This window comes from Mixophyes fleayi, chromosome 4, assembly GCF_038048845.1.
Source record: "Mixophyes fleayi isolate aMixFle1 chromosome 4, aMixFle1.hap1, whole genome shotgun sequence".
Classification (NCBI taxonomy): Eukaryota; Metazoa; Chordata; class Amphibia; order Anura; family Limnodynastidae; genus Mixophyes; species Mixophyes fleayi.
The window spans coordinates 138,033,019-138,048,286 of record NC_134405.1 but is presented as its reverse complement, the minus strand read 5'-3'; the positions used below and the strand labels follow the sequence as shown (position 1 = coordinate 138,048,286).

Here is a 15,268-nt window from a genome sequence, read left to right as displayed (position 1 = left end):
AGCATACAGTTATTCTATGTATTCTTTACTCCTTCAGACTAAAAATAAATAAAGTAATATTATTGCTACTAAAAATAATATAGTTTAGGTTAAATGAACTGTATTAGAAAAACACATATCAACATTATTACGGTATCTTTCCCCACAGACCACCTGCAGCACCTAGTTGAGAGTCGCCATGTGTGTGTGTATCACAAGGGACGTTACTACAGGCTATGTCTGTATGATGACCGGACCCTACTCAGTCCACGCCAGCTGCAGATACAAATTCAGCGCATTCTTGATGACCCAAGCCCACCACAACCCGGAGAGGAGAAGCTGGCAGCGCTCACAGCAGGGGATCGGTGAGGACAGGGATAGTATCTTGGGAGGAATTAGGTAGAAATACATGGACTCTTGTATAGAGATATATATAAATAATGCATACAAAATAATGTTTTGTTACTATGATTGTTTTTTTTCATCTGGTTATAGATTTAGCAGTCATGATTACAACATTAGTCTTACATTGCTCCACAATGAGACTCGTATCCCACCGCATTCCATAGAAGAATAGTATTGGGTAACTTTTGTGACATTTTATGCAATAAAGTCTATTGCCTTTGTATAAATGTATATATATAATAATACCATGTCACAACTCAAGTTGCTTGGGGCAGCAAGGTGGCTTAGTGGTTAGCACTTCTGCCTCACAACACTGAGGCCATGAGTTCGATTCCCGTCCATGGCCTTATCTGTGTGGAGTTTGTATGTTCTCCCCTGTTTCGGATCTGGTTTGATACAGGCCTGATTAGTCAGAGCAGGCCTGTACTCGTGACCCGGTGCTGAGTCTTAACTAGGGTTTCCAGAATAATGAGTCAAGACACAGAAGTTGCTTCTACAATACTTCAATGAGTATATAATAAACACACTAATATATATATATATATATATATATATATATATATATATATACACATGTATGTCTATATGTATATGTGTATGTCTATATGTATATATATATATATGTGTGTATATGTGTATATATATATATATATATATATATATATATATATATATATATGCACAGATGACAGGAATGAAGTATAGTCTGCAGATGTATAATACAGATATCACATATAATGGAGAAGCATAAATACGTATAGATTTTACAGCTAATACGAGGAAGTATTAGTAACGTGCATAAATACAGACTAAAGAGAATGGGTTAGATTAATGGAAGCAGCGACAAATGCTGCAAATCACAAGGAGAACATATAGCAATGCAAGCATCAATATACACGAAGAATTAGTACTGGGAATGAGGAGGAGAGGAATCCAGAGCAGAACACCACAGACAGCAATGCAGAGAGACCCGATAAGTCACATTGCAGAGATGGACAAACCGGCAAGGTTAAGCACACAGGAGGGGTGGTAGCCATGACAGTAGCAGAGGCAGTGATACAATGTAGGTGCTAATTAGCTGTGGCAAGGTGATATACACAATAGCAGTCTTGTTCACAGCATAGATGATATCAGCTACGATAACCACAGCAAAGATGAGAATAGTCAGCGCTCTGTGCACCACAGAGAAGGTAGCAATTAACCAATGTTCAGGATACCACAGGGTTCAGTAATTAGTAGATGACACTACACAGAGATGCAAGGAAAAGTCTATACACCGCAGAGTCCAGGAATTAGCAGTGTAAGCCAAACAGCCTGTTAGCTATGACAAAGGTTCTTATACAGCAGGGTTGAAGGTAATGAGCGTCTGTGTATCACTATCAGGGCCGCCGAGAAGGGGGGGGGGGGAGCGGGTACATTTTACCAGGGCCCAGTCCTAATTTTTATTTTTTCCTTTTTGCGTTTTTTTTCTGTATCTTTTTTTTTCCCGCGGCTGGGGGGGGGGGGGGGGGGGGGGGTCGGATCGTTGGTGGGGGGAGCTGGAACAATAAAAAAGAAAAAAAAAATACCCACGTGACCGCGGCGCCGCGTCCCTCCTCTCCTCTTCTCTATTCACACTGACTGACGGGCGTGACGTCATCAAGTCACGCCCGTCAGTCAGTGAGGAGCGCCGGACAAGACAAAGCTAGAAGAAAGAAGAGAAGACAGAAGAGAAAAAGAAAGAAGCGGACAGGAGGTAAGTAAAGAAACAGAGAGGCAAGGGGAGGAAAGGGACAGTGCTATTAAGAAGGGGGAGTAAAACAACGGGGGAGAGAGGCTGAGAATAAATAAAAAAGGGGAGAGAAACAAAAAGTTAAAAAAAAAAAAGTGGAGAGAAGCACAGAATAAATAAAAAAGGGGAGAGAAACAGTATAAATAAAAAAGGGGAGAGAAACATAGAATAAATAAAAAAGTGGAGAGAAGCACAGAATAAATAAAAAAGGGGAGAGAAACAGTATATATAAAAAAGGGGAGAGAAACATAGAATAAATAAAAAAGGGGAGAGAAACATAGAATAAATAAAAAAGGGGAGAGAAGCACAGAGTTAAAAAAAAAAAGGGGAGAGGCACATTTAATAGTGGGGACTATTAATTTAAGATGGGGTGGTTTGGGGGCTATTGAATATGGGGGTGAGTTTAGGGAGAATGAAGTCTATTTATTAAATGTGACTATGAATTTATTAATGGCAGTGATGGTTGCGGGAAATAGGTATTGCTGGGGCTGTTTGCAGGAAGGGAAATAGGTTTATTTATTAAATGTGAATACTATTATTTTAATGTTGGGGCTGGAGGAAGGCCTAATTATTAATCGTGGGTGCTATTGATTTAACGCCGGGGCTGGCTGTAATTTTCTAAATGTAGCCATTTTTTTTCCCCAAATAGGTCCTCCAACATTTCAGGATCCGGACAAGCCGCAACTAAAGAAAGCAGCAGTCACAGGTGGTGAAAGTGAGAAGAACAGGTAGGAGAGAGCAGCAGAGTGTGTGAAATGTTGTGATTCTAGTAGGGACAATGGGAATTTTTGGTGAGTGTCATGCCCAATGTAAGGTGCAGGCCAAGACTAAACTCTTTGTGTACACACTGCATTCTTTGTATACTACACTGTGGTGCTAGATGTCTTAAAAGTCAGGAGTGCTGTGACATATGTGACACTCTGGTGAATTCAGGATCTAGTGCTAGCCATGCCCCAACGGTGCATTGCCACGCCCCAAATGTATGACCACACCCCCAAAAAAAATTGCACCGGCGTTAGGCTAGCCACGCCCCAACGGTGCATTGCCACGCCCCTGAATGTATGCCCAAAGGCGGCGGCGCAAAAAAATTTGAGGGCTTACTCGACTATGAGGGGGGCTCCATGAATTTGTTGTACCCAGGCTCTGAATTCCTCTTGGCAGCCCTGATCACAATGGAAAGTAGAGGCACACTTGAGAGTAAACAGAGTCTTGTAATATGCACATGAAGATACTTGCAACAAGGAAGTCCCAGGAGAAGTGCTACAGCACTTGGTTAAAGATATTTAATTCTTTCACAAGGATTACAGAGGGTCAGGATACACAAGGGTCCATGGAGGCAGGGTAGCAAACAAGTTGCACTGACAGTGAGCAGGTGTCAGTGCTGAGTTTAAATAGAGCAGGTTTTGAATGACCCGCCGTGAGGGCAAGTCATGTTATCCACAGGAGAACAGAGCAGACAGGGAAGTAGCAAACCTGGACAGGATTGTTAAATCTCCGTGTTTGCGTGGGTTCCTCCGGGTGCTCCGGTTACCTCCCATACTTCAAAAACATACGAGTAGGTTAATTGGTTTATTAGCCAAGTGGAGCAGCAAATCCCAGGCTGATGGTTCACCTTGACCCTCAGAGGTCATGGCCAGAGTATACTGTCACAAACAGACTTACTCTGATGGCCTTATCTGCCAGTATTGGCGCTGCTACGCTGGGAGGCACGGAGTCTAAACACGCCTCAGGTCTTCTCCAAGGATCCCCGCAAGGAGATTTGGGTGTAGCTGCATAGGCGTGCAGGTCGCGGCCCTCCCAGTTAGCTACCAGCGAGGTAAAGTGAACTAGCGGAGTCGTGCAATCCAAAGGTCAAAACTAAGTGGGCAATACAGGTACCGAAGGAGTAGGTAGAAGAAGAGTCAGGAAGCCAAAAGTCAAAACCAGGGAGTCAGGATGGGTCCAAAGCAAAATCCGAAAGAATGGTCAGGCAGAACTAGGGTCAGAATCCAATAATCAGTAAGTACAAGATATACACAGTGCTGGAGTCTAGGGACTAGATAACTCTGGCACCCTAGTGGTGCCAGAGTCAGGTTTAAATACTGACTCTCATTGGTGGACGTGGGGTCGGTGTTCAGCTGCTCTGACTGCTGGCAGGAAGTGCTGGCCGGCTTCTCCGTTGTCTAGCAACGGAGACGCGATGTTCGGGCACATGCGCCCGAACTTCCTGTAGAGCCCCAGAAGTAGTGTCCCGTTGCTTGGCGCCTAGCGTGTGTGCGGGGACGGCGCCTGACAGTGAGTGAATTCTCTGTACAGCGCTGCGGAATCAGTGGCGCTATATAAATAAATAAATGATGATGATGCTTGATTTTGTTTCAAGGGGTTTGACGAAACGACTCTAAAGCTCAAAAATTTGTTGTAAAGCAAAATGATCAAGCTAACTTTGAGCAAACAGATTCACTTAAATGGCACCATAAAAATAATCCGTTAAGCAAGCCACATTTCATAGTATACTGTAGTGTCTTTTGTTTTAATTTCAAAGTGGAAATTTCAAACCGAGAACTTTGACCTTGAACTGCGAACAGCAAATGCGGCTGTGACAGAATAACCCAAATTGAATTGGCACAAAAATCACCATCTTATCAAGAACAAATTCCAGGCCCTCAAACTGGTTTGAGTAATTTAAGCATCTCTTATCACAAGCACATGAAACAATTACATAAGACATAGGCCATATGTCTTTAACGATTAGCCCTAAAAGAACAATCCCACCTGCAGAATAAGAGATTGGAAAACATTAAAGGATAACAGGAAGTTATTTGGGTTAAACAATAATACATTGAAATTAATATAACTTAACTGGGTCCGTTATTTTTTCAATTCAGCTGGTCCCCCAAGTCTGTAATGGTCCAGCGATGCTCTCTTCACTTCCTCTGCATCATTAGCATTGTTGTTGATGGCTTATCCTCTGAGACGGAGGGGTATTGCTGTTCGATTTAAGTAAGGCCTCTCTTAGCAGGGGCGAGGACTCTTACAGATACCAGGGGATCTGCCTTGAGAAAAACTGGACCACAGATAAGTGATATTTTGTATTTTTTGTATTATTGTCTAACTTTACTCAAAGCAGATTTTTTAGTTATGGGTGGAGATATTTATTTTCATGAAGGAAAGTCTCAAGTAATAATGCAGGATTTTTAAATTGTTACAATTATCTTACTATTCATATACCTATTCTGTTCACTTCTTGGCCACTGTCCTATCTTATGTTTTCTTATGATGTGACCCCCGCAGTGTCTCTTGGGCTCAGGCTCGCGCTAACTTCTTCAGTCATAATGTGAATCGAGTCTCTTTGAGCTCCATAGAACGTGGAGTCTTCTTTGTCAGCCTAGACCACGAAGCAGGAGGGTATCAGGAGCAAGACAAGCACTCTCTAAGTGTGTATGCCAAGTCTCTACTACATGGAAACTGCTACAACAGGTAACATTACATTCAGTATATAGTGTTGTTCTAAATAATTGTTTTATTTATTTGCTTTTATACATATAGGTGCTGTTTTAGAGTTGCACACAAGTGTATTTTCATGTCATAATTATGTGTCTCATATAAATTTACTGGCGCTGTGCACTTCAAAGGGCATTCATGTGCCAGTGGAGTAGAGTAATGGTGTGAAAGGTTCTTTAGCAATCAATGGAAATCGTTAGGTACAAAGCATAAATTATGCACCTATGCAAGACAGGTGCAAAGTATGTACCTGGCAACAGCACAGCACGCTTCCCTGCACTCTATTTCAGGTTGCATATATAATAAGATGTGTCTTATGCAGATGTGCATTTGGGTTTATGCTTTATATAGCCTGATCGAGCAGGGACTGAGGTTCAACATCTGTCTTGGTATCTGTATGGCTTTTTCACTTAATAATTTTAAAGGGAAAGGACAGATAGATGCATATAATTGGTTCACTTATAGTGTCAAAGCCTTAATCCCATAAATCACTGTTGCAGGCTATAAGCTTGGTTTATTTGTTCAGGCTGCTATTACTGATGTATAATTCTGCACGCTGTCATTTGACTATCATGGCAAACAGTCACATGGAGAGAGTATGATGTAGAGAGCAGAGAGGCCCTCTGAGCTCTGTCTCCTCTATAAAATCCTCATCTGCCTTCACAAGTTCACATAACATGCAGAGTCTAAGGGGTATATTATTTACTAAACTGCAGGTTTGAAAAATTGGAGTTGTTGCCTATAGCAACCAATCAGATTCTAGTTGTCATTTTGTAGAATGTACTAAATAAATGATAACTAGAATCTGATTGGTTGCTATAGGCAACATTTCCACTTCTTCAAACCCTCATACTTAAAAGGTATTTAACTTCCTGTTTAAGGAAATAAATATTCTATGTGGGATTGCTGCTTTAAATCTTTTTAATGAAATCACATAAATAGGCACCACGACCAATCCTGTCACATGCTGCTCATAATAGCTAAACCTCCACTGGTGCTTACGCTGATACAATTTAGAACCAGTGCTTTCATTAAGATGGTGCAATACATGTTAGCCTATAGCTGAGACTACGCTCTATTTGAATCCACAATGTTGGGCATGTATATTGTATTGCTAAGTATTATTGTTATGATTTTCCTAATCAAATTAAGGAATGTAGGACTTTTCTGAATATATGGGCATTATACAATCTTTGGCACTATGTGAGAGGATCAGATTACGTCTCCAAATTGAATAGATTACTTATGGGTTACACTATTACAAGATACTGATACAATATTAAGCTGTGGAACCTCTATTATTCGAGCCACTTTATAATATGTTTCCATAAGAAATTACAGTATCTAATATTTTAAGTATAGTACAGTATTCAGATGTTTAATCTGCAATTCTAGATACCAGTTCACAAGCAATATCTCTCAATACTAATCAGGGCTGGATTAACCCGAGGTCTAACTGGGCTATAGCCCAGGGGCCTCGGGCATCCAGGGGGCCCTTCAAACTCCTCAGCAGCATTATTGATCGGTCGGGGGCGATCGATGCTGCTGAGTACTGTCAGTGCAGTCCTCCGTCCCGGCGCGCTGTAGTCTACTTACTGAGGATATCTCGCGAGAGTTCATGAACTCTCGCGAGATCTCCTCAGTAAGGAGCTTACAGCGCGCCGGGACGGAGGACTGCACTGACAGGTAAGTGCTTGGGGGGGGTCCTCGCGGGGGGTGGGGGGCGGCGGACGGCTCACATTGGGGGACTCGCGGGAAATGGAGGGCCCCTTAGCCCAGGGGCCTCCATTCCCTTAATCCGGCCCTGATACTAATACAACAGTGTAGGGTGTTATTTTGTTTTTATACTCTAAGTATAAGGGGAAATTCAATTTCCTTTATACAGTAATGCGGCCTGCGCACCATTACCGCTATTACGGTAATAGTGCACTTAAATACTGTTATTATTGTAATTTCAATGCCAGCTTTTAGCTTGTAGCTCATAGAGTTGCAAGCAAAAATTTCCCCTAATAACGGCTGTAGGATTACCGCTGCATTAATATAAGGGGAATTGAATTTTCCCCTAAATGTCATATGTGATTTTCTAAAAAAAAAAAAAATGTATATATTTTTTTTAATAAAACATGTTTTAACTTTACTAAGTGAACCAATAATTGCGGGTTCTTTCCACTTTTTTTTAATGATTTTTACATTCTAAGTTTTGGCTAGACATTGATCCATACTGATCATAAACTTTATGAAGATAAATGTTTAGGACGATTATATTCCAATAGTATGCACTGCTTACTGCATCTATGCATCTAATTGCTTCCATTTCAGGTGGTTTGATAAATCGTTCAGTCTAGTTGTGTTCAGTAACGGGAGGCTGGGTCTGAATGCTGAGCATTCCTGGGCTGACGCACCAATCATTGGACACTTGTGGGAGGTACTATTATAAATGAGCATGTTATGTACACAGGATTACATGAAGAAACTAATATTTATTTAATGTCCTTTTATATGTCCTTTTTATGTTTACTAAATGTGTTTTCACTGTATTGATGTTCCTATTGGTATTGTATATCATATATCATAAACATCTTGCAATTTTACACCCATTCACCTTAACATCTATGGGGTATATTTACTAAACTGCGGGTTTGAAAAAATGTATAGCAACCAATCAGATTCTAGTTATCATTTATTTAGTACATTCTACAAAATGACAGCTGGAATCTGATTGGTTGCTATAGGCAACATCTACATTTTTTTTGAAACCCACAGTTTAGTAAATATACACCCATTTCTTGTTTCATACCAGCACTGTCACACCTTTCCAATCCTATTCATTTTGCTTTCCTCTCTTTATGTCTTCGTTCTGTTAAAAAAAAAAATATGTTCTTCTCCTCACTAGTTCATGTTGGCCACTGACTGCTTTGATTTGGGATACACAGAGGACGGGAACTGCCGTGGAGATTCTTGGATCTCCTTGCCAGCACCATACAGATTGCAGTGGGATATTCCACCAAAGGTGGGTGCTCTAAACAGGGTAACAAGATGTTTTGCCTTCAAGGTAAAGGTGGCAAAATGCACTTCCTACCCTCAATGCCAGATGGTATGTACACCCTTTTCTCAATGTGTGCCCTTGTATGTCATACAACATTGTCCCTGTATTCCCTTTGCCAGTCCTCTGCTGTTTTCTCATCCACTGCTTAGAATATTAGAAGCTGTTTATGATATGCAAATCTGGGAGCTGTCCCTCTGTGATGTCACATTTATTTATTATCGTTTATTTATACTACTAGCATGCAACGCAACATGCTGTACAATTGGGGACAGTAGTAAGAGAGCCTTGCCCTCAAGCTTGCAGTCTAAATATTTAGAATATGATTAAGGAGATTCAATAGATCACATTATATCTTTTATTAGACCAATCAGAGATATTCCCTTAGTACTGGGAAGTGGTGATCTTATAATGAATTTTGCAGAGGCAGCAGGTGCAGAGTATTTGTTAAAAATGTACATTTCCTTGCTACAAAATGTATAAGAATATATAATTAAAAGGATGACAATTGTTTTTTTTATAGCGTACACAGCACTAATGCAAATGTTTATGTAAGGGTTGATAAGGGCACCATGTCACTTCCCATGTCAGGCAGCAGAAAGGTTTGACCTACTTTGGTTAAGATTTGGATAAATCAATGATGTCCGCTAATGAAAAAAAATTGCCTCCTTCCAGTGCCGTGAGGTCATTGAGTTCTCCTACAGCACAGCCAAGACACTAGCAAATGATGTGGATTTTCACTGCGTTCGTTTCACAGATTTTGGGAAAGGAGTTATCAAAAAGTGCAGAAGCAGCCCGGATGCCTTCCTGCAGATAGCATTTCAACTGGCTCACTACAGGGTAAACCACTAACACTACCAACAGAATATGCTACGTGAGAATTGCCTACATATTTATCAGGCTGGTTTAATCAATTAATACACTAGCTGCAGATATGTCATCAGAAAGCGCTATAAAAGGCTGAAAAGTATACTTATATGTTGGGATAAAAAAGCAAGGATAAAAACAATGAGTAGTGAGAAAGAGCTGAATTTGGATTGTAACATGTTAAAAACTGAGAGGTAATAATGAAGAAAAGGTATTTAATTAAGGATGGGAAAAAGATGTTTGGAAAGAGGGCAAATAATAATACATAAGAGACATGATAAAGACACAGGGCTAGATTTACTAAGCTGCGGGTTTGAAAAAGTGGGGATGTTGCCTATAGCAACCAATCAGATTCTAGCTTTCATTTATTTAGTACTTTCTACAAAATGAGAGTTAGAATCTGATTGGTTGCTATAGGCAACATCCCCACTTTTTCAAACTCGCAGCTTAGTAAATCTAGCCCACAGTGTTGATAGCACTATTGAAATGTGATGACATATGGACAATTAGAGATGCTCGGGCTCGGTTTTCTGAAAACCGAGCCCACCCGAATTTAGGGGATCTGAGTAGGCTCGCGAGCCGGCTCGGTACTTTTTCGCATCCTTGGATCTGAATCGAGGCAAAACGTCATTGTTGCGTTGTTGGATCTCACGGGTTTTGGATTCCATAAGTACCTCCCTCCCCTGGAGATCCAGCGCCATTGCTCACACAGAAACAGGGGTAGCAGTGTTCTTGTCACTCTCCTTTCTCCAGTGACATTGCTCACACAGAAACAGGGGTAGCAGTGTTCTTGTCACTCTCCAGTGCCATTGCTCAGTGCCATTGCGCATACAGAAACAGAAGGGGTAACAGTGTTTTTCTTACTCTCCAGTGCCATTGCTCAGTGCCATTGCTCAGTGCCATTGCTCATACAGAAAGAGGAGGAGTAGCAGTGTTCTTGTCACTTGACAAAAATTTACTGGAAATGACTAGAAATTAATTATATTGAGGTTAATAATAATGTAGGAACAAAAAAAGAGCCAAATTATGTGATTTTAGAAAAATAATAGGGATGCAAAACCAAAACACACAAGGGCGGTTTTGCCAAAATCCAAAACTAAACACGAAGTTAATCCAGATCTAAAACACGGGGATCATTGAACATCTCTATGGACAATGCATGTCATTGATAATGATGACATTGGCTTGGTGTAGGCTAAAAGCAATAATGCTATGGTTGAACAATACACAACTAACACAGTAATCTGTCTGTTAAGGTAAATAGTCATAACGTCACCCATTTTTGTGTCACTTTGTGGATACTACAGGATAAGGGTCACTTTTGTCTGACGTATGAAGCCTCCATGACTCGCCTGTTCCGTGAAGGTCGAACAGAAACTGTGAGATCATGCACCAGTCAGTCCTGTGAATTTGTTAAAGCCATGGAGGATCCCAATCAAAGCGTGTGTATTATGGCTACATCTTTTTATCTAGCATCATTTCTCTGCTCGTAATACATGTTGACTTCAGTTACATCATCACCCATTGTTTTTTAGAAGGAAAACCGTCTGGCACTGTACCGAGCTGCAGCTGACCATCACCAGCTAATGTATCGCTTAGCAATGACAGGAAAGGGTATTGACCGTCACATCTTCTGCCTCTATCTTGTGTCCAAGTATCTGGGAACGGAGTCCCCCTTCCTTCAGCAGGTGAGACCATACTCTCTGTTTCCATTTGTCACTTATTTTTGTTGGTACTTCTAAGAATATTTTATTTGTAACATTACAGCATATGTTTTTCCTACATGTAGCTCTTATTAAAGGAAAAGTAAAATATTTAACGTGTTGTAGCATAGGGGGCATGCAGTAGTTTCCTTTCTGTTGTCAGAAAATATTGTATTAGTGTTATGATTCTGTTCAAAAAATTAATTCCATATAATTATAGCCACGGAGCCATGGATACAAACATTAAACTGTTTATTACAGCGAAAACACAGTCCGGGTGAAAAACAAAGAGAGACCCAGTAAAGGCTCAATAAATCAACAGACTTCCGGGTATAGCAAAAATAGCAGATTAACGATAACGAGAATACAGCAGGTAATTTAGCTGAAGCTTGATGACAGCAATAGCCAGGAGTTCTCAGGAATTATAAGTTAGTGGTGTGTCCAGACATGAGACAGATATCAGGTAGGTTTCCAGGAGATAATATACAGGTGAGTAGCAGGAGATGGCTAACACATGGATTTCCACAGAAACAACAAATCAGGTATTCCAGGTACAAACAAACATAGAGGCTCAGGAACATCAATGATCAGCAAAGAAGGCTGGAAGAAGTAGGTATATATGTGAGGCACTCAGGTGTGTGCGATTGACTAGGTGTGCAAGTTAACCCCTGATAGTGGGAAAGGACAAATCAGCGGCACCTCTGGTGCTCCACAGGTACTGCAGGGTAACATACCAGAGTCCAAAATAGTCCCACAGGCAGATCATAACAATTAGATCATTGTTTACTATGTCCCAGCACATTCTACTCAAATCACTGGCTGAGTGTATACACAGACCCCCTTGTAGAAATGGGTGTAATCTCAACCGGTGTACTTGTTACTGCACCGGAAACGGCATTACAGAGATTTATTGGTGCAAAAATCAAAAATCTAGAAAGTGTAAGATCTGCTAGTGTATATAGTCTCTCTTCTCCAAAGAATTTTTAAAACATTTGTCAATGACCTAATGTCAGTACAATAATTAATATATTAATGAAATTCAGCCACGAGAGAAAATATATTGTTGATTCACTTTTATACGTCAGCATGTTCTCATTTTTGAGGAATAATTCCACAGGAATGAACAATTGTTCAGATATTACACTAGAGCATGGATAGGAAACTGTTTCAGTAGCAAATCTGGATAAATCTGGCTAACGGTCAATCTACTTCTGCCAATAGCTAGCAGATCATAATCAGGTGGAAGTACTTTAAAGCAACTCAGACTCATGCTTCCACCAATTTCTGTCCCTAAACTGGATTTTCAGCCTACTTTTTTAAAAGAACAAAAACAAAAAACGTCAGCATTATTCCCATCATCTTGAATGTATAACCCCTTAATTTCCTGTTCCCATCTGTATAATATTGACAAGAACAATAAGTGCAATGTGTAAAATAAATTACTATAACAAGTAGAAATGATAACATAACATATTAAACTGCAAATCCAGATTATTTGCCGTAATTACCTGATTTTCCAACATATGTTATTTTTAACACTTAGGAGGTCATTTGTGACACACAAAACTACTAAAGTGCAGTGCAAACTCTTCTAGTGATATCACATGCCTCGATTTGCACTGGTACACCTAGTTTTCCTCCAAAGTGCAGTGATTTGCAGATTGATATGGCGACGTTTGATGCTCTGACTGATGAGAGGAGTAAGGAGGAGTTAGGGCTGTCCTTGCTGGCCTGTGTACCGAGACAGGGTTTTGTTTTCCAGAGTGAGATTATTAAAATGAGATAACAATGAGGGTTTCATATTTGCCTATTTTCCTGGAATTTCCGGGAGGCTCATGAATTTCTGGGAGTCCTCTCGGACTCCCGGAAGAGTAGGCATCCTCCCGGATTGTCATGGGGGTGGAGCTTAATAACATGATCGCCACGTTAAGCTTTCCCCTCCCCCCCGCTTTTTAATACTGTGAATCTTCACATTTTTATAGCAGGGGTTGGGGCCAAAATGGCGCGATTCAATGAGCCCCATCCTCACACGCCTACCTGTTGGCAAGTATGGGGTTGGTGTGTAGATGTTTAGCACATCCATTTCCCCAAATTCTGCAGAAATGCTGCCACTTTAGAAACTTGGTTCGGGGAATGTTAGGTGAATTTCCAGTTTGTCATTAACCCCCCCGCAAACTTTGAAATTTATTTTGAATTGCATTTTTTGCATTTGACTTCTACCTTATTTGCGCAAATAGAATTCCTGGTGTTTGATACAACAACGCACAGCAGCACTCCCCAATGTAGGATCACTGTGTGGAGATATGCTCAGGAGTCCAGCTGTTCAATGTATAAATGTAGTGAATATATTGTTAGAAGTTTACATATCTCTATTCCTACAGCATGTTTAGTCCCTACACACAAGTGTAGTATACAGTCATGTGATTAAGAAAGTGTACCCTATTGAAATGCCCTCAAAAATCAATAAACTGGAGCAGTGAGGTACGGAGGTTTGGGCAAGTTTCCTCAAAGTTGGTGCTGTCTACAGTCATGGCCAAAAGTTTTGAGAATGACACAAGTATTTGTTTTCACAAAGTTTGCTGCTTCAGTGTTTAGACCTTTTTGTCAGATGTTGCTATGGTATACTGAAGTAAAATTACAAGCATTTCATAAGTGTCAAAGGCTTTTATTGACAATTACATTAAGTTTATGCACAGAGTCAATATTTGCAGTGTTGACCCTTCTTTTTGAAGACCTCTGCAATTTGCCCTGACATGATGTCAATCAATTTCTGGGCCACAGACTGACTGATGGCTGTCAAAGCTTGCCTAATCAATGCTTGGAGTTTGTCAGAATTTGTCGTTCATTGTTTGTCCACCCGCGTCTTGAGGATTGACCACAAGTTTTCAATGGGATTAAGGTCTGGGAAGTTACATTGTCATAGACCCAAAATTCCGATGTTTTGATCCCTGAGTCACTTAGTTATCACTTTTGCCTTATGGCAAGGTGCTCCATCATGCTGGAAAAGGCATTGTTTGTCACCAACCTGTTCTTGGATGGTTGGGAGAAGTTGCTCTTGAAGGATGTTTTGGTACCATTCTTTATTCATGGCTGTGTTCTTCATCAAAATTGTGAGTAAGCCCACTCCCTTGGCTGAGAAGCAACCCCACACATGAATGGTCTCAGGATGCTTTACTGTTGGCATGACACAGGACTGATGGTAGCACTCACCTTTCCTTCTCCGGACAAGCATTTTTCCAGATGCCCCAAACAATCTGATAGGGGATTCATCAGAGAAAATTATTTTACTCTACTCCTCAGCAGTCTAATCCCTTTACCCTTGCAGAATATCAGTCTGTCCATAATGTTGTTCCTGGAGAGAAGTGGCTTCTTTGCTGGCCTTCTTGATACCAGGCCATCCTCCAAAAGTCTCCACCTCACTGTGCATGCAGATGCACTCACATCTATCTACCTGCTGCCATTCTTGAGCAAGCTCTGCACTGGTGGTGTCCCGATCCCGCAGCTGAATGAACTTTAGGAGACGGTCCTGATGCTTGCTGGACGTTCTTGAGTGCCCTGAAGCCTTCTTCACAACTATTGATCCTCTCTCCTTGAAGTTGTTGATGATCCGATAAATGGTTGATTTAGGTACAATCTTAGCAGCAATAACCTTGTCTATGAAGCCTTTTTTTCTGCAAAGCAATGATGACTTTACGTGTTTCCTTGCAGGTAACCATGGTTAGCAATAGAAGAACAATTATTTCATGCACCACCCTCCTTTTAAAGCTTCCAGTCTGTTATTCTAACTCTACCGAATTTTTACCAAATTCTACCCTGGATGTCCTGACTTAAAGACCCATGGAATTCTTCTCTTAGCTGGAGCTGTAGTCCTTTGGTAGAGAACAAAAACTCAAAACCAGCTACACTGCACCTTTCGTGAATCAAATCCCAGAATGAATATTCCCCACCCCTTCCTGTAGTGGCTCCTTATATCTAGGATCAAATTTCCTCAGTATTTTTCCCTCCCTGGGCAAACCCCTG

The 15,268-nt window shown here is 40.8% G+C and overlaps 1 protein-coding gene across 1 annotated transcript in view; it reads left to right on the top strand.

Moving 5' to 3' along the window:
• The window catches only part of CPT1B (carnitine palmitoyltransferase 1B), a 45,206-nt gene that overhangs the window by 22,262 nt on the left and 7,676 nt on the right, over positions 1–15,268 (top strand). The window contains exons 10-16 of the mRNA XM_075208452.1: positions 149–344; positions 5,426–5,611; positions 7,955–8,060; positions 8,529–8,645; positions 9,354–9,518; positions 10,853–10,987; positions 11,081–11,233. Coding sequence (XP_075064553.1) covers positions 149–344; positions 5,426–5,611; positions 7,955–8,060; positions 8,529–8,645; positions 9,354–9,518; positions 10,853–10,987; positions 11,081–11,233 — 1,058 coding nt within the window. The remainder of the gene's footprint in view (positions 1–148; positions 345–5,425; positions 5,612–7,954; positions 8,061–8,528; positions 8,646–9,353; positions 9,519–10,852; positions 10,988–11,080; positions 11,234–15,268) is intronic.